The 24,682-nt window shown below is 39.6% G+C and overlaps 1 protein-coding gene across 1 annotated transcript in view; it reads left to right on the forward strand.

Moving 5' to 3' along the window:
- LOC140229005 (uncharacterized) overlaps positions 1-24,682 on the forward strand; it is a 198,820-nt gene that overhangs the window by 144,609 nt on the left and 29,529 nt on the right. Inside the window, exons 4-8 of the mRNA XM_072309268.1 lie at positions 4,451-4,637; positions 7,462-7,700; positions 18,184-18,295; positions 20,178-20,317; positions 23,852-23,957. Of these exons, the coding sequence (XP_072165369.1) occupies positions 4,451-4,637; positions 7,462-7,700; positions 18,184-18,295; positions 20,178-20,317; positions 23,852-23,957 (784 nt within the window). The remainder of the gene's footprint in view (positions 1-4,450; positions 4,638-7,461; positions 7,701-18,183; positions 18,296-20,177; positions 20,318-23,851; positions 23,958-24,682) is intronic.

Here is a 24,682-nt window from a genome sequence, read left to right on the forward strand (position 1 = left end):
TTTCCGAAAGACGTCTCAGATAGTGTCACGAGGGACACAGTGTATGTACAAATGATGTCCTTTCATCATCAAGTGGAAGGAAATCCATTTTATGCATTCGTTTTCTGTGATCATGGGGTAATATTACCCCAGTGACACATTAATGTTCAATGAAGCATGTGATCAGCTGTTTTCTTTCTGTAGGTAGTAATTGATTATCAGCTTATTAGCTTTGTTGACGACTTGAAATATAATTGCTACTAATCACTCCAATTTGTTTCTGCTTTGTCCGACAAAAAAGACTCATGAACCATTTTTTATGGTATTGCTGAAATCATCCCTCTATACATCTGTATACTCATCTTCTTAGGCTGTAGGGTACATCTTATATCTTCCAATTTGTTTTCCCCCATTCCACGTATGCAGGTATCCCTACTTTATGCCAAGATGCGCAATCTCAGTTTGCTGCACTCTCGCGACTTTTTGAAACATCCGACAGAAGTTGATGGGGGAAAAGTGGGAGACCGTCCGGACGGCGTGTCATGCGCATAATATAATCTGCAACGTATGTGACAGCTTTGAAATGAGCAGATATCGAGATCATAGAAGGCTGCTGTGCCAGTTGAAATTGGCTGTAGTGCTTCTGCTCGCAGCTGAACAAATAGCGGTGTGATGTTATCGTCTGCTGGATGGGAGGTGGGGGGGGGGTGGTAATTTGTGGAAATAAATGTCATATTTGTTCTCTACGGTCTCCTCCTTGTACTTTGTAAGTCTTCCAGCTTTCTTTACCAAGAAAATAACATTCTGATGGACAACGAGAGAAACGTAGATGGGGGAAAATCTTTGCCGTTTTAGATTTCATCAACCATTTCTTCTTCTCCCTGCCGTCATTGGTGTCCGGTTGCCTTGACAGTAAGAGAGAACACCAAGAGAACATTTTTCAAGTAGATAAAAAACAGCAACAAGAAGACACGTAAGAGCCGAGACTGTCTCGCCAATAAACACTTGTCTTTCAAGTGTCCTTGTTTCTTTTTTAGCATTTGTTTTTCCCTAAAGTGGCTTATTTCTCCTCCTCTTCCTCTGCATTTCGCTCGGCCGTTCTCTCTCCTTGGCTCGATTCTCTGCCAAGCCCTTGACTTTTTTTCTTCCTCTTTGAATATTGTAAAGCACACACATTTCGACACGCTTCGGACAAGAGTTGCGTCTGTTGGGAAACAGTGTTTTTATATGTGGTATCGAATATTGGGTGCCACAGGGCAATCGATGTGTATGCAGTTGTGACTGGAAATTTCTCTGTATGCAATGAAATGAGTAAGAAACGATGATCCTAGCTTACGAAGATTAAAGCAGCATATACTCCTGAGAGGTAAAAATGCATGTATTTAAAAAAAAAAAAAAAAATCGGAAGTTTTGAATGGATTGTCCCATTTTCCTCAAACTTTCCGTATGTGTTAAACTAACATTTTTGTATTCAGAGAATCCACATACATGTATGCTTCGAGTAAATTCTCCTTGAATGATGTTCTTTTATCTTTAGATGTGCATATGATATTGAGTTCATATAACTTTGTGGTATAAAACTAACATTCCTGTATTCACAGAATCCACATACTTACGTTTGGAGTAAATTCTCCTTGAATGATGTTCTTTATCTTAGATGTGCATGTAGCATTGAGTTCATGTAACTTCATGGTAGTTTATTCCCAGTTCCAAATGATAGTTATTTGGAAAAAAAAGATATTTGTAAAAGATCAATATCAATTATTACATTAATCTTCAAGATGATCAAGAAAGTGAGGTGACAACACAGTATATTGGTAATTTGATGATTTGTTTAAGTTTATCAGGCCGGCTCTTTTAGTCATGATCAAAATGAAAGACAAAGAGATGAAACGGGTTACTATACAATGTATTTGTAATATAGGCCTACACATAAGATAAAGAGACAAAATGGATTTTTATGTTTCCTTGATTTTTTTTCAAACCACAAGAGAAAAAAAAAAAACAACAGTCTGAACCCCTTCTGTTGGTGATATAGGGAGAAATGGTGGAGGGATTATGAAATGTAAGATCGCTCCTCTGACCCAACAGTAACACTCTAGGCATGATTTATCTCTTCCAGCGAAACATTGTGGCGCTGCATTGTAGATATAAAATTTCATGATGTGGATGCAAGGAGTACGATCCTTTGAGTAACTTTGAAAATGAGCCCACCCTCATGCATCATCAGCTGGAATGGTATGATAGATTACGACCATTCCTGTAGCTATGAGAGAGAGAGAGACACCAAGCATACAATGTTGTACCTGAAGACTTTCAAAAATTTTACAGTTTTGTAATACCGGCAACGCAAGAATATTTGATAAGTTTTGAGCAAGGGCTTGAATGGGGATGTGAAAAGATGTTGCGTAGTAGCAGACACTGCATGATGAAGTAGCAAGACAGAGAGATTGGGATGGAGAGAGAGAGTGAGCTGGGGTGATGCTATGAATGAACGGAGAATGCAAGATAGATGGGGCGCTGTATCGCTAAAATGATGGAGAAGATAAATGATTGATACCATGAAGGTGGACAGTTAGCGAATGACAAAGTGTGACATTGCGTTTGTTCAATTCCGAGAGTTTCAACATCCTCTTCCAGCAATTGTGCAGGAAAGTAGGTCATTGGGTTAGGGGCCATCATAAATGCAACTTTTTAGCATACATCAACCTCTTTGCATAATGGCGCCGCCCTTTGGGGGGGAAGAGAAAACCTCCCGCGGGTTCCATGTGAAAATTTCGCGTACATTGAGCGCTTTGCCACTATTCTAACCATGCCGCCGATTACGGTCATCCATCAACAGATGTGCTTTTAAAGTGTCACAGCAGCCTCAAGTTCAGTCTCCTATCACTTGTGGCTTGTTCTTAATTCCTACAGCAACTACAACTTTCCAAAATCCAGTGTACTATATACCACTCTCTCCCTCTCTCTCTCTCATTCTCCCATTCTCCCCCCCCCCCCCAATCAAAAGGTAAATTGGCACAAAATCAGCATCCTCTAAACTTTCACTCGTTGCTAAGTGGAGATTTGGAGGAGCATAGATAAACCAGCCAAATTGCCATCCATGTTTGGGGCGAAAACATTTCGGCTGAAGTGCTCTCCTCTTTCTCGTGAAAGGGTGCTGCCCTAAAACGTCACGCTGCCCTGACATTTGCTCAACCCCAATGGGGCATCACCAAGAGTGCAATAACATGTTTGTAATTTCACCCCTGCAACACCAGTGTGTACACTACATAATGTATAGGGAGGAGTCCTAACATATAGAAGGGTTTCAGACTTTTGCAAGGAACTTGTTTTGTAATCATATTTCTAAAATAACAGCGTAATTCTAGATGCATAGTTACAGTGTATTCAGACTCTGTTACAAGTCTTCTCGCTGACCACTCGCTGCTTTGAACATTTCATTCAACAGCTGCATCAAAAACCCAATGGTTTTTCAATCAAGTACACAACTCTGAATGTAGCCGTGTTCACACAGAGAGTTATCAGTTTTCGCATCCATAACAAATATCAAATTTATTTACCACCGTTAACACACAAAAAAAAAATCACTCAGCTGTGGAATAAAATGCTTTGTATATGGCTAGACTGTGCATGCCCAAAGATGTGACTTGAGCATGACCCTAGGTTTTCTCTTTGAGTTATATCTCTAATGTTGATATATTCCACTTTGGTCTGTGCCCTCAGGCTCCATTCACATCTACAGGAGATGATGTAACACTACATTTTTTTCTATGCATTGTATTTGCATAAAATGTATGATATTACATGTAACCATCTGATACTTCAACACCTTTGCAACCTGCAGCCACCCTCCTGAAAAATAACTGAACTGTATGGACCTTGCCTTCTTTGTTTATGTGTGTGTGTGTGTGTGTGTGTGTGTGTGTGTGTGTGTGTGTGTGTGTGTGCGTGTGCGTGTGTGTGTGCGTGTGTGTGTGTGTGTGTGTTTGTGTGCTTGTGTGTGTGCATGTGTGTGTTGGGGAGGAGTATGAGGGAAAAGAACAGACTTGTTGATTTTGATTGCTGATTTTATTCCAAATTTTTATTTCGAATGATTTATGATGGTATTCAAATTTTCATTTGCCTGTTGTATACATTTGAGTGAATGCTTGTTATTTATGCGATAATTAATATTGAATGAAATCAAATAAGGATTTTTGGAGTTACGAACATGTGTGTGTGTGTGTGTGTGTGTATGTTTGTGTGTGTGTGTTACGAGTGTGGATTTAGTGCAAAAGTATGTGTTACTTTTGCCTGCATCATATCATCCATGTATTACCCTACCCAACACCATACTTCAGTATTGGTGTCAAATATGTACTTCTCTCTTCATTGAGTAGAGGTTAACATTCTCCATTCTGAAGGCTTTCACACTCCGAATCTAGATACTTCATTGATATGTGTTTTCTGCTGTTTTTCCACCATACAGGCATATGTGCCATAAGCTGCCAGCATGGTGTACAGCACGCGAGAAAGTGCAAGTGTGTGTGCGACGAAGGCTACAGCGGTGAACTGTGCGACGTGGCTGACTTTACGACGACACCACCGACCTCCATGTCATCGCCATCACTGTGTGCACTAGATTGCGGGTCCAACGGCGTGCTGGATGAAAATGAGTAAGTTAACCTCCATTACATTTGTTTTTTTGTTTCTTTCTTTCTTTGGTAACTCTATGCATTGCTTTCACATAAGTGATATTTTCAGTGTTCATTAGACTCAGTCAGTTCTCTTTACTCTATTGTGATACCTCTGAAACTACGATGAATGTCTTGACCAAACAGATGTGATACCTCACCATCGTGGAGTTGGATTTAATGAGTAACCATCATGGTCCACTGAGATGCACACCGTTTACCGGGATCAATGTAGCAATTGTTTACAATATTCTCTCAGCTTACCATGGTCATCCATAGGCTGCTTAAACTGCCAGACCTGATATCTTAGGCTGGTTTCATAATTTAGATTTTGAACTCTCTCCTCTGTTGAATTGAGATCAGTCCACAGATACACAGGTACATCCTCTCCCTGTCGTATGGGGCCTACATTATATCGATGACAAACTTGGTCTTTTTTTGAAGAAGGGCCATACATTTGGGATCTGTAGATGCATTCAGATGTCATCAGGTGTACTTTGTCTTTAAATACAAATATCAGGGAACATCAACAAAAGTGCATTTGTGGCATACTTTGCCGAGGCTGAATTTCCGAGGCAGTTGTTGAAGAGAGTGCGACAGCTGCTTTATGGGATGTGAAGTGTCGGGAAGTGGACCTTGGAACATGCACTCAACCACGCTTGGAATGGGGACACTTTTTTTTTTCTTTTTTTTTTTTTACATTTATATCTGTCAATCAGTTTTTTTTTTTTCCCCTTAGTGTCTTCTTGGCTTGCTTCAACAATACAAGGGCCTTCCTACTTCAGCATGTCATCTGTAATTGCATTCAATAGACCAGATTCTTCTTAACTTCTTCTTTAAAAAAAGAAATTTGCCTCACAGTAGAGAGGTCCTTTATCAAAGTCAACAACAGGTACAGTACATATGCACAAATATATATATATATATATATATATATATATATATATATATATATATATATATATATATATATATATATATATATATATATATATACATATATATACATATATATATATATATACATACATACACACATACACACACACACACTAAAGATAGGCACATTGTATCAAGCAAAATTGCTCGTGCATACTTTCATGTGTATAACTATTGTTATGCCTGTAATGCACTATGTTCAAGACTGCACTCTGTGAAGAATAAGTATTCATTGCTTCTATATCCAGGAGGATCCCAAACTAGACAACTGTACCCCCCCCCCCCCCCAAAAAAAAAAAAAAAAAACAAAAACAAAAACAAACAAACAAACAAACAAACAAACAAACAAACAAACAAACAAACAAACAAACCAACAGCAACAAACAAACAAACAACCAAAACAAAACAAACAGAGTAAAGCAAACAAACATACAGGTTAATGAAAATGTACTAATTTCATAAATGCATAGTGAAATGAAGCTCTTACTGAAAATATGATGAAAGGTGATTTTTTTTCTTTCTACTATTAAATGAGAAGAATAATTCCATATTGTTTTTTTATCTATAATTGTCAGAGTCAAAGAAATGTAGGCCTGTGCTGTATTGGGTAAATAATAACAGGCTTAATGTAAATTGATAACTTCTTTGCATAGCTGCTGCATGTTGCATGAGGAATAAACAAAACGTTTAGGATTACCCTCCTTTTATGAAGCTGAGCAGATGGCACTACACGCAAATTATTCCTGCTAGATCCGTCTGCATCACAATTGCAGAATCAATTTGGAGTTTGATTGCTTAACTGATGTAACAAACGCAAATGTAATCAATTTTTCTTCTCTGTTTGCGGCAGTCAAATTTGCCTTGTTTGTGCAAATATCGAAATCACCGTCAGGACCAGATATGAAGTTAGCGCCGCGTGTTTGCGCAACTGCCGCGGCGCTGTCGTTGGCGGAGCCGAAGGGGAAATTGGGCGCATATTTGCCGGTTCATTATCGGCTAATGAAAAGGATGGTTTTAATGTCGCTGCCCAGATTATCTGATCGGAATTAGCAATTACTTGGGGGAGATGTTTGGGAGCGAGCACAAACACTGCGGTAGGATAACAGTGGCAGAAAAAGATGATATAATGATGGATATGAGTGGAAAAAGAGGGTAGGAGAGAGGGATGGTTAATGGAAAGTTGGATGGAGCATCAGAAAAAGATACAGATGGTGATAAGAAATCGGAAAGTGACAGAAAAGTGGGTTGTGATGAAATGAGTCGTGTTCCTATTTCTATCATCTCATCTCATAAAAGGCAGTATTAATTTATTCATTTGCCTATTCATTCATCTAGTTTTGTGTTACAGAGAGAGCGTGGTGGAATATTTAAGCATTGTCCAATCTTCTGCAAAGATGAATATTGGTGCATTTCATCAGTCCCAGCAAAAGAGATGTTAATAAGAAGGGATTGAAATGCATACATGTCTTTATGTATATTGAGATGTGTACACCATATAAAGGTAACCCTGTACCACTCTGTGCCTTTTGTCTAGGAACCAGCCCCAAGGTTGATGCTTGGATGCACCAAGCTGGAAAGTTTTAACATCTTTCCCAAGTCAGTAGTATGATTTGGTTTTCATTGATTTATTTGAGCAGGAATTCATTCATGACAGATTGACCAATCAATCAATGAATCTGCTGTTAACCCATTGAGGACAGGCTGATTTTGCTACAACACGCATTTCCCATAGACACCTGCCCGAATATGCTTGGGATTCATTCTCAATGGGTTTTAATTGATTTCTGACTAATCAAAGTTTCAGAGTAAAAGTGAATCTGGGATTTCATGGGTGTGACTGTCTCTCTTTCTTGTTCTATATCTACAGGTGCATGTGTGTTTGCCACCCAGGATTTGGGGGACCCGTGTGCAGTGAGGTACTTCCCACTGACTGGACCCCACCTCCTGAAGACTGCCAGCTGGACTGCGGTGCCCACGGCACGCGGGACATTGACGCACCGTGTGCGTGTGTCTGCGATGAGGGTTACAGCGGCGAGGATTGTTCCAGTGAGTCAGAGTCCAGCTTCTCGGTGGACTCTTCGCAGACCAGCAGTGACTACTCTGAAGGTGCCGTAAAACTCAGCACTAGTCCAAGGGCTCATTCACACCGCAACCATTCTCACCAGTAGTCTAGTAAATACATGGCTATGAGGCACCCAGAGCTATTGATCATGGGATGTTCTGATTCTTACCTGCTACCTTGTAATATTTCGGCACTGGTCAGTTTTGTGACCTTGCCGATGAGGGCAGAGGAACAGTTGACCATACAATGAGTGACCAACTGTTTCATTTCGGCACAAAAAGTGATTAAAAAGTAGCTTATGAGTCTGCTATTTGGTACTCTCATCAGTGTAGGGAAGTAATGCTGCCCCAAAAACTGAAAAAAGTTGCACTAGCACAAGTAATAAATCTCTCAGTGCCCTTCCAACTCTGTCGGATGTAAATTCCCAACCTTTTTGTGCTATTTGTCCTATAGCTCTGCAAAGGGTTCATCATGTTTTGTTCTGGGTTGCCCCCGGAAGCCTTGCTGTGTGAATGAGCCCTCTTTGCACTGTTGTGATTGGTTAAGACATGGCTACTTCTTTGTAGCTGTGTATGAAATTACCAGTATCATGTGATAGTGAGAAAAAAATAAAGCAACCATAATCAAAAGAAACACTTTAATAGATTTTGGCCAAAAAAAACCCCAACCAAAATGCTTTCTTCTATGTATAAGGAGGAATATAAGCTTTTACAAATTCTTACCAGAATCAAATTATTCTTGTGTTTGGTCAAGGCAGATTTATGATGAGATTTCTTCAGTGCGATAAATTTCATTCATCATGAATAGTCATAATAAAGGAGGACAATGTCTTGTGATGCCGAAATGGAAAAAAATGAAATAAGCAAACAAGATCATTTGTACCCTAATGACTAAGTTGTTTTTAGAGCAGTAAATTAAGAGTTTCTGTACAGTAGAATAATTGCCGCACTCACAAAAGATCCCTTACACCCACTCTAATGCTATTCCCTAATCTCCCATTTAACTCCAGCAAATCTAACAAGCGGTGCAGTGCACCGGTACTAATGATGACCAGATAATTACCGTGAATAATGAGATGTAGTTAGCATTAAACTGTTCATAACAATCAGCTTGCGTGCACAAATAGTTTCTGGAATAGCTCATTAAATTACCTCATTTGTGAAATTTGAAGCCAATGTCGAATGACGGCTAGATCAGATAACGAAACAAACTTGGCTATAGTGCTGCAAGCTATTGCTTCAATTTATTTTCCCGACACTGCTTCTATGTTTTTCATAATAAATCCTACAAACAAATATGTCCTTAATCCTAATTTTCCTGTATAAACTGGTCTATTTTGTCAAAACTGTTTTATTAAAGCTTAACTTTTGTCAAATACTTATACCAAGTGCACTCACTAAATAATGAAAACATCTGTCCTGAAGGATTGAAAAATAAAATGATACCATTTAGTAGTTTTCCATCAGGAATTCTCTCAACATCTCAGTGACAGTAGTGTGATGTTAGAGATAGCAAGTGGTAATACTCCCTGCTCTTTTTCCAGTATTGATGTAAGTCACATGACCTGCTAATTTCAGCCAATCACGGTGCAATGCTAGTGCGTGGCACTCCCCATAGTCACTGCTGGTATAACTGACGATAGTGCTTCACAAATTTATTGCTTCGAAAGTCAATAACAGTTTCCTTGTTTGTTTTGACAATTCGTAGAGCTTAAAGGGATTGTATAGTTTTGGTTGAGACCGAACTTCAGGTTTCTAACATTTTTTTTTTGTGTGTGTGTGTGTGTGAGAGATAATGAGAAACCTCTTATGAAGTATGAAGGAGTATGTAATTCCAAGAGGGATTCAACATTTGTTTGATGAAAATTGGTCTGGAAGTGGCTGAGATTTCCAAAACAGAGGTATCCTAATAAAGGGTGGGACCCACCTTTTGTTGGGATTGCATTGTTTTACTTTGTTTTTGGATGTCTCAGTCATTCCAAAACCGATTTTCATCAAATAAATTTTGAATTCGTCTTAGAATGGTATGCTCTGTATTAATTCAATAAGTGGTTTCTTGGTAACTTGCAAAAAGTTAAAAGCCCAATCCTCATCTCCACCAATACTATACCATCCCTTTAATATTATTGCAATTGAACTCAATGATGTCCTTTGTCATGGTTGCATGTGCTGTTGATAAATCCCCCGGATTAATGTTGTATCCCCTACAAGTTGCATGATCTGATGTCAGTGAGGAAACTGAGTGTTTAAATTACCAAGACTAATGTTTGCAGGGGAAAATGCCTAATCTTCTGTCCGTTGTTAAAGAATGTCTTGCCATTTTCCCACCCTTATTCCTGAAATTTACCATCCCTATGTGTAAATGGTTTCAGCTTTGCCTATTAAATATCAGAAGTACTCAATGCCATTGAGTGAATACTAAATAGATTGTTTCAGTTATCTCATATGATGCCCAAATTGCTCAGTTTTCCTCTTAAAATGTGTACTCTTAGTTGAACCGTGGGATATCTGTTGATCTCTCTTTTTAATGATAAAATTGCAGCAAGCAATTTGTGCATTAGGCCAATGCAACATTTCTTCAGGCATTGATACCCACATTCTTGTGGTCAATTGAGCCTTAACCATGTCCATTATCATCACAGCCGGATTCTCGGTGGTATGTCGCCGTGGGCAACGGGAAAGCAGATGATGGTATTTTTTTTTCTCTGCATGGCAAACCTGTGCTGTAGAGAGTTGTGACGCATTCTCGAGGAATTCTGAAGTATGCAATGCACATAAATGTGACTAAAAATACATTTACATGTTTTTCTCCACTGTAAAAAGAAGGTGATCCACTCCACTGGAGCTGTTTGCTGATGTTTGTCATGTCTTTATAGCCCAAGATGTTATGTTTCTGACCCCCAGTGACCGTGAGATATTTATACACCCCGCTTCTTTCACATCCATTTCTGTAGCCGGAGTTCGTTCTGTCCAATGTTGATTGTTCCTTGTTCAGACGAGCCCCTGGGCAAACGTGGAGGCTATCTCAGATAGCCTTTGTGAAGGAATTATGCATAAAGATTTGAATAGGGCAGTAAACTGGAATATATGGGCATATAAGATATGTATGGGGTGGAGATCATAGGTGAAAGTCTAGCAAACATGGAGGGATAGGGTGGGAGAAAATGGGAGAAGTAGGATGGGGTGTCAGGGGCGGATGCAGGAATTCCGTAAAGGGGTGGGGGGAGAAGAGGGCACAAAAAATATTTCTGGTGCCACTTCCGGGTTAATTCAGCTGACAAGCAAAAAAAAAAAAAAAAAAAAAAAATATTTTTTCCTTTTTATTTCTTTGATTCTTAAAAAAATTAAAGGGAGGGGTGCGTGCCTGGTGCTCCCTCCCCCTGCCTCTAGGTGTGGAGTAAAAGGCTTTTGACCAGTGCTGGTCACCTCATCGGTGCTCACTGTGCCTGTGTACCTCAGGATTGGAGGGGGGAGGGGGGGGAGGGGGAGAGTCTGTTGAGTTATGGTAGATTTTAAGCCTACAGATAAATATCAAATATCCCCCATTCACCCACAAGATTGATTGATTTTTAGATCGTGGTTGGGAAAATTGATCTTATTTGCCACCATTTGAACACGTCAAAAAAGAAAGAAGAAAATTGTTAGTCTGCTGCAAGCAAAGTGTCCATGCCTGATCAATGACTGGAGCTTGACCCAGTGTGGTGAATTGCATCGTGGGATTGAAAAATTCAAGTTGTTTGTTGCATTGTGTTAATGCAAAATATGTGAGGCAATTTATGGTGGGGGTTTAAAAAAAAATCAGAATGGATTGAATTTTTCATTGCAAAGTGTACCAGGTGAGTTAAATTATTTTCTTTTTACTTCCACACAATAATCAAGTTTTGAAAACTGTTGATTTCAGGTGTATGTGAACTGGACTATTCTCAACTAGTTGTGTGGTATGCCTGCATGATTACCACTAGATGCCAGTGGGCAGATTTAAACCAGATCTGATCAAATCTCTCAAATACGTCTTGATTCCGTCCCTGTCATCAGAACTCGCCCTGCATGTATTGTATGTGGCTTAGTCAGGCAAGCCTTACCTCAGGCTAGCTTCATGCAGTGCATTTAGCTATGGCACTGGAATGACATTATGATAGAAGTAAGCTTGGATTTTTTTTTTTTAGTGCTTGGGTTCACTGAACTGTTGGTAGGAGGGAATAACATTCTCAAATAATGTAGTAATGGTTAGCTCTCCAGGGAGGGGGGAGTGGAAGGATTACTGGAAAGGAGGCTATAAATCATGATACTCATTTAAAAGCATCTGCATTCCCCTTGACTACATTGCATATAATGTATCTATTGGTGGTACAAATTTGTTGCGCCCTCTGTTCAATTATTTTAGAATGACATATGATTAGGCTGGTATTACATTCCTGCCTTTTGAAGTGTGTGCATTTGTTTTTGTTTTTTGATAGTGTGATGTATTCAGAACAATAATATAATCACATCTGGTTTACTTTTTGCAAGTAATCCAAATTTGCTCCCGATGATGCAGTCAAATGCTAGCTTGTGATTGTGCAACTTCACTTCCATTTTTATTCGTAATTGAAAGAAATCCTCACATTGATCTGTTGATTCTTAATTTCTTTTCCCTTAGGTATGAGATGAAAGAATATTAGTTGGTTGGGTTACATGGTTGTATGATTGGATGCTGCAAATGATACGTGTACATCAAAATTGTACATTTTCTGGCACACCTCCTTCCTTGGAAAAAAGAAGAAGATCTTCCATAAAAAAATGCCAGCTTGCTAAAAGTTAATTATAGGTTTTCCTGGCATAGCAACAATCAATCTTTGCAAGACAGATTCTTGGGGTAAAAACAGGACTAGGCCAGGTTACTGACTTATTGAAAGTATATTCATTGTTGATATGTCAAGCAATTTTTGACCAAGCTTTCTGGTTGTTAGAAAAAAAAAAACCTTTGCTAAAGAGTGTTTCATTTCACATGAATGTTTTAGTCGACCTTTTATATTGATCAGTGAGCCAGCTGAATGTCAGCCATGCATGTGTTACAGTTGGTAGCTTTTTGTTGGCATTTCATCAGATCTGCAAAATTCATCGGGGAACTTCACCCTAAGTTTCCAAATAGAGAGGTATGTACGGCATGCCAGCTATGCACCAATGTCAGTATGTGGGAGTATACACAGTGGGCTCCCCACTTTGTGCATGATCTTGTCAGGTTTAATGAGGGTCGTGTGTTAACTCGTTTCCAGGCATTGTCATTTTTCTCGTCTGGTGACCTAGACATTTTACTTCAGTTGTGCGGCATCATTAGAGGGAGTGTTGGAGACTGCCGAGGTGATGGATTTGGGTCCAGCATTTCTGGCAACATGGAAAATGTGAAGTGTTATCAAACTCTTCTGTCAAAGTCGTCTAAACAATAAACATGATTTGGTTTGCATAACCGTTCAGTGCCAAGTTTTGTGAGGGTACATGTATGTGACCTTTTTGGAAGCCTGTAAGCCATTCAGATGTTTCAGGGTGAAACATTACGAAATATGAATGTGAGAGTTTGTTGGCCTCATATCATCGGGCAAATTTTTTAGTCTACATGTTAATTTCATAGATATTTTTATTGTCATGTTTTACAGACTGCAAGTTTGACAATTCGACAGTGATGGTGATATTATCTAATATCATGATTACTTTACACAGGCAAGTTAATGTCAAAATCAGTGACAATTTTCAGATGCACAATCAGTTGATAACATAATTATGAAAGAGACACTGAAATAATTGTGTTTAGGATTTTTCTATACCGAGGGTGTACAAAAAGGATATTTTGAAAAGACTGCAAAGCAACCGTGGGAAGCAGCAATTGAACAAATGGAGCGATTCTGTGTAGCCAAAAGAGCAGCGAATGATTTCAGTGTTTCAAGGTCAAGACTCCTGCGTGTGCACTTACGGATGGTTGCTTAACGCGGCTGTTCTCTCTTTGAAGGGGCAGAAGAAAAAAAGAGCAGAAAAGGATCGGAAAATGGCATTTAGCTTGTTCGCGTTCAAGCGGGGGATAGAGAGAGAGCATTTGCTTTTGTTAGCGACATCCCTATCCATTACATGATGAAAAAATGTCTCAATCGCCATGGAAACCGCTGCTTCCCTGCAGATAATGTTTCAGCGGCTGGCAGACGTGCATCATGCGTCCAATTATGAGGTAATGGTGCGCTATAGGTCCAACGGGTGTGGCGAAGTGGAGGATGAGAAGAACAAAAAGCAGAAAAGAAAAGGAAGGTACGGTGTGCAATTGTAAATGTATATCAGGTTCAGTTCTTGGAATTGAGATTCTACGCGTAGCTTGTGCAATCACAACTGCTTGCTCAAGAAGTGGCGAAACAAATAGCTACAATCTATACACATCCAGTTAGTTTCATCTTTACCAATTCCGAGTATAAAGATGATGTTCAACAAGACAAAATAAACTCACTGGTAGTAATGTTGTCACATTGTAGACATTTGATATGAATGTACAGGTGTTGAAAGAAAAGAAAGGAAAAAATGTCAGTGTAACTTTTTATTGAAGATATGATTATGAAAAATGCTCATATTGGCAAAGATGACATTTCACCAGAAGGTACTGAGTGATAATTTGAATGTCACTGATGGGGCTTTCTTGTAATCATCCATCCCTAAGTCATGATCATGGTTTCTGTGGTAATAAGAGCAAACCTGCCTTAGGCTCAGTTTTAAAGAGAATGTGGTCATTTCTTTAATATAAGTTCTGTTTGCTTCTCTAACAAACCAATTGTACTTGTTGGCAAACTGTAAATGAGATTGGGTTCTTTTTGTCCCAACAACTACAGCATCAGTTTAAATTTCATTGTCAAAAGCACAAGGAGAGAGTAAGAGATGCTGCATGAGAGATAATATATGATTAAAAAGATGAAAATTGAACATTAAATAATTGATCCATTGTGTTTGCTAAATTTGCATCCATTTGCCTGCTTCTCCCATTCATCTCCCTTGTAGGGGTGGTCTACCGTGAAATGACGATTTTTCTGACTTGAGTAATTATGTCTGATATGTCAAATGCTCCAATAGAAAAAAAAAGAATGTGGACTGTAGAAAGAACACTCTGAAAAGAAAAGCATTTCTTCTCTTTTTTTCCCCTCTCCTTCTCTCTTTGTTGTCTCATGAATTGGTCACATTAGGGTGGGGTGTTCCTATCAGTTGATCCAATTTACCAAGCCCTGTGATTGTTGTCATGACAACCTCACAAAATCTGATATGTGCGACAGAGTGCATTTTTTTTTTCAAGTGCTATCTTCCTTTGACTTAACATTTTTGTTCTCCATCAGCTATCAATTTGAGAATGGGAGATTTCTAATTCAGAGATAATTGCTCTGTGTGATTTCACTGACTCGGGTTGGGTAAGTTACGCCATCCTCTGCAGTATTAATGTCTCTCTGCCTCCCAGGAGGAGAGCCAGTAGTGGTATGAGAGTTCCGTGACAATTTACAATTTGGTTGCACAGGTCTGTTGAGCTACCTCTTATTCACAGGCTTTGGTATCAGCAAAGAGTAGATTTCAGTGACAGAAAGGCACAACTCCCCTTTCCCTCAACCCCACCCTACTCCACCATCCTACCAGAGGAATGCTGTATATGCCTTTGTAGGCCACCCATTAAAGGACAAGTTCACCTTCATTAACATAAGGATTGAGAGAATGCAGCAATATTAGTAGAACACATCAGTGAAAGTTTGAGGAAAATTTGGACAATCGATGCAAAAGTTATGAATTTTTGAAATTTTTGTGTTGGAACTGCTGGATGAGGAGACTACTAAGGCTCGTGATGTCATATGAGTACAACAGTATAAAGAAAATGTAAAGAAAATTCAACATATTTTCACTTTTTTCGCATAATAAAAGAGCACTTGACTTGTCTCTTTCTAAAGGCAGTAGGAATAATATTACTCATAACATATGTCGGTAACGAGTCAAGGGAATGTGTACTTTTTTCAAAAGATGAAATTTTGTGAAATTCTCTTTATATTTTCCTTATATTGTTGTAGGCATGTGACATCATACACTGCAGTAGTCTTCTCATCCAGCGGTGACTGCACAAAAACTTCAAAAATTCATAACTTTGAACGGATTGTCCGATTTTCCTCAAACTTTCAATGATGTGTTCTCCTAATATTGCTACATTCTCTCAATCCTTATGTTAATGAAGGTGAACTTGTCCTTTAATACCATTACATTCATGAGTAGACTGGGCCATACATTATTTTGGAATCGTACTGCAAGTTGAGGATTAAAAGGAGTTAACTCCACTGATATCATTTGCATCAAACTTCCTTCTGGTTTCACTGAGGCAACATACTCATTTTTGACACTTTTTGCTCTTTGAATTGATGCAAATTTGAAGCTAGTATGTCAATGTGAAAGCCATATTATTAGTTTTGTATTTTTTTTTCCTTATCCTCCTTCGAGGGACTTTATTTCATTTCAAATATCTAAAAAAGTTCACAAAGACATATAGAGAACAGGATGTACGAACATAGAAAATAAGGGTGCGAACAATTAATTGTCAAAATCATATCATCACATAAATTGATACTTCAAATAGAGTATATCCAAAATTTTCCCTGAATGTAACATTACCTCAGCATATCAATTTGTGCATCCACAGGTAATCAAATATAATTCTTATGATCCAACTTTTGATGTAATTCACAAAGTTGCCTTTCTGTGAAATTAAATAGCTTTTTTTTAACCAAAAATTTCAAATTCATAACGAGCTCCGTTCTAAAATCTGTCAATAGTGCGTAAACATTCGTTGCTTTTGCTGTGTAATTGCTAAGTATATACAAACGAAAAATCGTATATTGGGCAAAAACTAATATCAAATTCAACAACATCAAAGATTTATCACTTACATTAAACCCTGTTAATATCATTTGCTCATTAACAGTGATATCAATATGAAAATAAGCGCATAGTTTTGTAGTTAGTTTGCATTTTGACAGATAAAAGCTGAAAGCTGTCTGTGGTAGATGCTGAATGTATTAAAGTGAAAATGTGAATTGAATGGACCACAAATATATAAGCACTTTAGTCATTTCAACATCAGCAGTTGTGGACTTTCTCATATTGCTGTGTTACATCAAAATGTACTTTAATATGGAGAGTGCCAGTCAAATGGATATAAATGTAGAAGACAATAAATCTAAGCCATGTGCCAAAATAAAGCCAGGCTCTGTAATCGAGCTCAACATGAGTAATTTAGTCCAAAGATGAATTACTTTTCCAGGTGGGAAACATCAAATCCCCTGTCCCCCTAGTGTTTACATCCTGCGTCGCTCAGCACAATATGACGAGGTAGATTACAAGCCAGGAAGCTTTCGTGAGCGTGATCATACATACCGGTACAGCTGCAAGCTGCAGAAATTAGCCCAACAATTTCAGGTCTTGCCTTCAGCAACTGCTGAGCAAGAGGTCAACACCTCTTATGGAGATGCATCAGAGGTGTGATGAATTCAAGTGTTTAATGCTGACCAGAAAGACAAAATCTTTTTGAATTGTCTGACCTATATTCCTTGAAGGTGACCAAGTTAGACCAGGGAGGTGGGACCTCTTCCCTCCTACCTGGTTAGACATATCTTGATTAGGTTCTTCTATAACAGACTTCGAGGCATATGTATCTGTTTTTACATTGCATAATCATTATTACTTTTCAGCACCAAATTTGCAAAATAGGATATTGCCTTGGCTGGCAACTACTACTGTATCTCCAGTTTTTTGCCGATGTATTTAGTTAGTTCTCGTGGAAGATGAAAATCGCTAGTGGAATTGTTTGGATTTGTGCATTATTCCAAGAGTATCATATAAGTCATCATGACAAATTGTGACCAAATGTTTGAAAGCATTCACTAGCAACTTGAGTTGGGGTTTTGCTTTCATGAATCTGAGCTTCATTTTCCTACTGCAAGGCAAAAGCCCTTGAGTGACAGCAAACATTTCCTAGCTATTTTAGATATGTCCCTTCCTCTTACAAGTAATGTCAAGTGTATTTGTAGTCATTGAATTCGCTTTTTCTCTCTCCTTTTTTTCCCATTGTACATTTGGGCCAATAATCTAAAATTGCTTTGACGACACCCCGTTTTATAGTAGGATGCAATTCTGTGTCTGTGAACGGCTTTATCTGGAGGAGATGGTGCTGGATGGGGACAGCTCCCTTGAGATGGATCTGGAAGAGGTGTTACAAGATGTCTGCTGATGTCTTTTATTTTGATTCCACTCGAGCTGTGCTCTTCCATTTGTCCACGAAGACTTGATGACACATGGCACATCATACTCTCGCTCTCATCACGCCGTATGTCGTTATATCCTGCGGACATATAATTCAAGGACACTTCTGAATAGGCCTCCCCCCCCCCCAGGTTATTTTGCTGTGAACACCCCTGACGAGGGTGCAGGAAGTGGGGCTGGTGAGATGATTTGTACTGCCTCATTCTCAACTTCTTCCTCTGCCCACATTTCTTTTCAGACGGCGATGCTCTAGCGTGTGAGCAGGGAACATTCTGTGAAAATGGTGGGACGTGCATGCTGATACCCAGCAACGATGAACAATCCGGTGGCACCCAAACTCTGAACTGCACGTAAGTACAGCACCTTGAAATTGTACATCTCATTAATACTAGTGCATGTAATCTATGATCATCTCTATTACCTCCTCTTCTCCTTTGTCTTCTTATTCATCCTCTTTTTCTTCTTCTATCTTATCTCTTCTTCATCTTTATTTGCCTTTCAACTCATCACCTGTCATCCTATCCTCCTCCTCCTCTTCCTCCTCCTCCTTGTCCTCCTCCTCTTCCTCCTCTCCTCCCCCTCTCCCTCTCTGTTTGTGTCCTCCTGCAACTTTTGCCCATATGTGGTACTTTTTTGGTACCTTTTGGTCCGTTTTCTCACTCCTCATCATCCATTTCATGTTTACCTTTCTTGGTCCAATAAGACGAGCATACCCCATCTTACTTTTAGGCCACGTATAATGTATTCTTTTTATCGCTTCATGCAGACATTTTCACTCCATACTCTGTACTGTGCATCCATTGTGATGGATTTGGTGTAGAGAGAGAGAACGTAGAGAGAGAGAGAGAACAATATTGACTGTAGAAATAAGGAAAAAGAGCATGTCTGCACACGTTCAGGATCAGCAAAGGAAGATTCCCACCCTTTCCCTCATCTTGCAAGAAAATTGCCCCACCTCACCTCCCGTTTTCCACTCTGCTCCACTTCTAGTTCGTGCCACCTCCATCCCTCCCTACTCCAATATCCAATTTCTGCTCCCAGTTTGTCCAGTCCCGGCGTGATTAGCTCCAAATGGGAGCCCGAGCTGGGCAGACGCCGGTGTCTTCCGACCACCAGTGATTCGATGAAGGCTCTGGTGGGGCTGTCGAGTGGCGTCTCGTTAACTGAAAGCTGATCGACGCACGTCAGTCGGGAACAAAATAACGCGTCACTCGAAAGTGAAGAACCGGGGAAAACAAAGGGGGACAGAGAGGGATGGAGAGTGAGAGGGAGAGAGAAAGAGGGAGGTGGTTGAAGAAGAGGATCGGGAGTGGGGTAATACCAAACCCCCCTCGTGGTGTGATGTGAGCGTAATGGGCTCAATGACAAGTGGCAGCCTTAACAGGGCTCCACCTCTTGATGGAAATCAATTCATTTCCCCCAATCAGCATTGCTTTCTTTCCAGTTACCATGGTGTTGAAGCTACTCTAACCAGCCCTGCACTTTCTCTCTTCCATTATGCTGCATAGGAGAAGAGGATGAGGCGAACCCGTAACTAGGAAATCCTTGCCATCCCTTCCCTTCAGTTTTGTTTTCTTTTTTTTTTTTGAACTGGCATCAAGCTTTCGTGATCACATTACGTCTTTTAGAGTTTCGCAGTATTGTGTGATTGTCCCTCCCTCCCCCCCCCCCCCACCATCTCCATAGTCCCTTGAGGAAAGCAAGATGAGATTTTTAGCGGGAAAGAAACCATGACTTGCCTCCTTTGCTTCTCACATCATCTGTTGCTGGAGGTTTGATTATTTTCGCAGCCTGTCCGAAAAAAAAAAAGTGAGGATCCGTAGTATGCTATCTATCACATGTAGAGATGAGACTTAGACTGGACAATCTCAAAGAAGAAAGACTTTGTGGTGCAAAGTGGAAACTTGAAAAAAAATAAAGGGGCTGTATTTTCCTGTCATGTGCATACTAAACCCCTTCAGTGCTGGTATGTCTGTGATAGGGATGATGCTTTCTCCATGCATAAGAGTGACATGTGTGAGAAAGAAGAATTGGCAAAGAGCAGTGGCATGGTGCAAGACAATGCATGTAAGATCAATACTGTTATCATAGTCTTAATGTGTGCATATTAATAAAGTTTATGGATGTGAACATCCGTGTTAGCCCTACCCAGTATTTCTGATAAGCAAAAGGAAAAGAAAATTTAATGGTTAACTTCATGTATTTTTCCTCTTTTTTTTCTGTGATTGCCAGATGTCCTGTTGGTTTTGGAGGGGAGCGGTGTCAAGACACCTTGCGATGCCCCGGCCTTCACTGCGGACCAAACGGAAACCTCTCACCGGACGACTGCGTCTGCGTTTGCCAGCCTCGGTACTCCGGCCGAGATTGCTCAGGTGAGGTCATGTCAGTGCCCTAGTCACGTGACCTTTTTATACATGCGTCTTATTCTTAGCCCCGATCAACAAAATTTGTTGAATAATGGATCACCTGTATCCTGTAGAGTGCGCTAGCAGTGTGTTTCCTCCCAATTTTATTTCTAGATGAGTGTTTTTGTCTGTCATTAGTATCCGTCGCAGATTTTGTTAGTTTTACGAATGTAGCCAGATCATGTCATATGAAGTTCGTCTGTGGCATTTGTCATAGATACGTGCCGAACAGCGTGCAGTGACGCACTGGGAGATTTGAAGTAATTGATGCATGAGCTTCTAGTGGCTACTACGCCTATCAAGCTGATCGGCACTCGAGGCAACCACATGATATGGATCAGAAATCAGCATGAATATGCCCATGTCTGTGGCAACCTGCTGATGTGCGGTATAAATCCCTGTAGGAAGGGGCATGGGTAGGCTCGTTTGTGTGGTATCTATGCCATGCTGTACCTGTGTATTGTATAATCATGAATCCTGTGAAACAGAAGGAATAAATGCTATAGATGTTTCATATATTTACATGTATATATCTATATATACTTGACTATTCCCTTATCTGGACACACACTTAAGAAGTCATGAAAAAGTTAATGAAAAGAAATTAATTCAATATACATGAAATAAAAACTGTTCAAATACCATGAGAGCACAAACATGAAATATGTCTGAATGTGTAAATTGGTGAATTGAATGTTTTTCTTGCCCAGTGTTTGCTGGTGCATGATAATCAGACAAATTATAAACTTCACGTATAAGACAGATTATGATTACTTATCAGCATTTCAGTTACTAGAGGCCTCCAATATGCAGTATTCCGCAGGTAGCCTGCACTACCTTCCACAACCACCCGCCCCCAATGCCCACAATCTTCATATTGACAGCTATTAGTTTTCCAGTGAGAGGGGCCTTTCTATGTGAGCAGTGAATATTAAGCGCAGACAAATTTCCATTTGGGACATGATGGAATGTAGATGCAGGTCACTCTAGATCTTGCTGATAGGGAAGGGGACTTTTGTGTAAAAAACCGAAGAATGCTCATCAGAGATTTTGATATCAGTGTCGGGTAGGATAGTACATGGGGGCTTTTGTTTATGGTCCTGACATGATTCGGAAGCATTTGGCTCCTTGTTTATTCCGTTGATAGCAGAAGAATCGCGATGGTTGCCGTCAGCTTATCAAATCCATCTCAGAAAGTGAGGCACGAGAAATCCGAAAGAGCGCCGGTTTTCTATTAAGTGGAGGAGCTCACGCAAGCCTCAAGTGCTGGACTTATCTTGACAAGATTAATGGAGAGCGGTGGGCAAGAAATGCTCATAAAATGCTCATGTGTAACCACTAGAAAGAGGAATAGCTAAATTCCCATACAATTTTTTTTTTTTAAACTTTGGAAGAGGAACTTGTTTGCTATTATGATGTTGACATATGCTTGACATGAGCTATTAGTTTGCCCGTGGGAGTAATAGTTTGTTCTTAGAATGAAAATTACAAAACTAGACCTGAGAGAAGTGGCTTGGTTTCTTAAATAAAGTGAAGTAGTCAATTTGTATATTGCTTGAAGAGAGTATCCCCAAAGCAGGGCTCTTCCACAAGCAAGGCCAGAACTTGATCATCTGAACTTTGTGTGAAACATTTGATTCCTGCAAACAGAGAATACAAAAGCCTGATATCTAAACTTGATAATAGTGCCATTTTTTTCCCCCAAACTGAATAAACATGTGGCATTAGCCAAAATGATATCCCATGCTATAGCTGTGTCCCAAGAGAAGCAACACTTGATAATCCAAACTATTGCATATGGGAATGCTGCCTTTGCCCTCCAAATGTGTGGTAATGAATCTATGGATTAAATCAATGATGAAACATAGCATTATGGGTAGTTCCAACTCCCGTATTAAAACCGTTCCCATTCTCTACAAAAGAAGAAAAAGAAGACAATTTAACTTGCAGTAGAAGTTCACAGCAAATTCAAAGTTTTGTTCTTTGTGAAACATTTCTGTGGACCTTCCGTCAGTTTTGCTTCATCTGCTTTCCATCCTCTTGTGTGTACACACTTAAATGTGCACACACACACACACACACACACACGCACGCACAACACACACACAATGTGTGTATGTAGATAGACACATGTATATGCACGGGGGGGGGGGGTGGGTAGGGGGGCATGAGGTATTCTTGTGGCGGGCATCAATCATGGTACTCAAAGACGGTGGTACAGATTGGTGGATTTTAGGAAGCCTTGTCTTCCGGTAGATGCATCAATTCTGTCTGGTTGCCGTCGGCGACATCCGGACGGATACGCGCATCCTGCCCTAGACATATTATTTTCTTGTCACCTCTCATCTCTCCCGGTTCATCTCCACCTGCAAAGATATCTCTTCCTGCATGTTTTCCCTGCCCCCAAGTTCACCTGCTCTCCGAGCAGTTTTTGAAATTGAGTCATAGATGATTGGAAAGCTGATCGATATGAACATTTCTGCGCATTCAAGCAAGTTTGAACCATCCTTTGCACTTTGCAGGTAACACATTTTGCCGTACCATCATGATATTGTTCTTCATTGTCTTGAATAAGTCCAGATAATTGCTAGTAATTTAAATATTTTCTCTCCACAGAATGTCTGGTAGTTATTTTGTTTGAGTTTGTGTATCTTTGTATATCAGTGTTTATTGTTTCTTGTGTCTTTGAGTAGATGTACTTGTATGTCTGTGTCTGTTGCTCTTAAACTGTTTGTCTCCATGTATTTGTGTGCAGCCCATATCTCTTTCATTTGTGCCGAAAATTTGTTTATGTGCCCATTACTGTTAGAATACGAAAATATACCACGTACTATTTATTTCCTATGTTAGCTTGATGAATCTTTATTACAAAGGGAAAAGGAAATGGATGTCAAATTACATTTGAGGAATTTTGCAGCTTGTCAAGAGAGAAGAGAAATGTATTGACTCTGCATATTCATTAAATGTGGTCAAGGATCGGAAAACCTAAAAAGAGTTACATTCAGGTTGATTCTATTTACAGAGGGCTGGAAAAAGAATGTTTTCAGATGCCAGTTCCATTTCCAGATTTTGGGTATTTTCTGAAAAATAACCCTTCTGTCATCTACGCATAAGTGATCGAATGAAGTAAAAGAGATGATTTTGATAGCTTTTGCAAAAACTACACTTTTTGATTTTTGAAACTTGTTACCATCCATAGCAGTTAGGACACATGTGTGGTCCATCAAAGAGTGCCTGAAAATCCAACGACAAAAAACTAAGCAAACGAAACAGCCTTGATCAGAAATAATTCAATATGCTTAATGAGTATGCCTGATATGATACTCTGATGACCTCCTTCATAGCAGTTCGGACAGTTATGAATCTCCCCCCTGCATTTCAGGGGTAAATCAGTGCATTATAAAAGACCCATAACCTTAAACAATCTAGAATGATGAGTGCATAACAACTCTTTGAATAGCAGTGGTTCTGCCATTTTCTTTTCCTCTATCATCTTCACAGTTCTCAGTGACAACCACACACAGCCTTGCAGTGGGTACTATGCGAATTACTGTCTAAATGGTGGAACGTGCCATCAGCTCGTGGGGATCGACAAGCCGACTTGCAAGTAAGTCTCCGACTGTCATCAAAATTCTAACTCTACAGACACCAAAGATGCCATTGGCTTTCTTTTTTTTTTCCTTCGTCTGTTTATTCAATATTTTGTTCAATAATTTCTAGTGCACCCCCACTGCCCCCAAATCATTCATCCATACATTTTTTTTTGTGATATCAGAAGTTTTGATTAACCTCTCACACAGATTCACACTTTTGAGTTGCAAATTTCATCAGAAATGCACCCCCTTCACATTAGGATGTAGCTGTCTACCCCAGATATGGAAATGGTAGATTCCTATTCTTGCATGCACCTTTTGTCCCAGTAACATACACTTGTATCTGGTTTTTCCGTGCTCACTGATGTTAGTGGGTGGGGGAGTCGGTGGAACTGGTGCAGATAAAGGCAGTGCATGTACAGTAACACTCAATTCTCAAACCATGCGAAATGAATGACTAATATTCAATATCAAATTATAGTTCCATTTGACACATGCCATAAAGAAGCTGAAATCAGGTACGTGAAGAATATATACATCAATTCTACAATCCCCTGCTGTAAATCTCTGTCTCAAGAAAATTGACATGGCCCCATTTCATATGCGACCAAGCGAGAAACATAATGGCTGTTTAAATTTGGCATTTCAACGGTCTTTATGAATGAATCCATATCCATCTCTTTATACTGTCTTGACCTTTACAAACTGGTGGTCATTTCCTTAAATCATATACAAAACC

This window comes from Diadema setosum, chromosome 5 (assembly GCF_964275005.1).
Source record: "Diadema setosum chromosome 5, eeDiaSeto1, whole genome shotgun sequence".
In the NCBI taxonomy this organism is placed as follows: domain Eukaryota; kingdom Metazoa; phylum Echinodermata; class Echinoidea; order Diadematoida; family Diadematidae; genus Diadema; species Diadema setosum.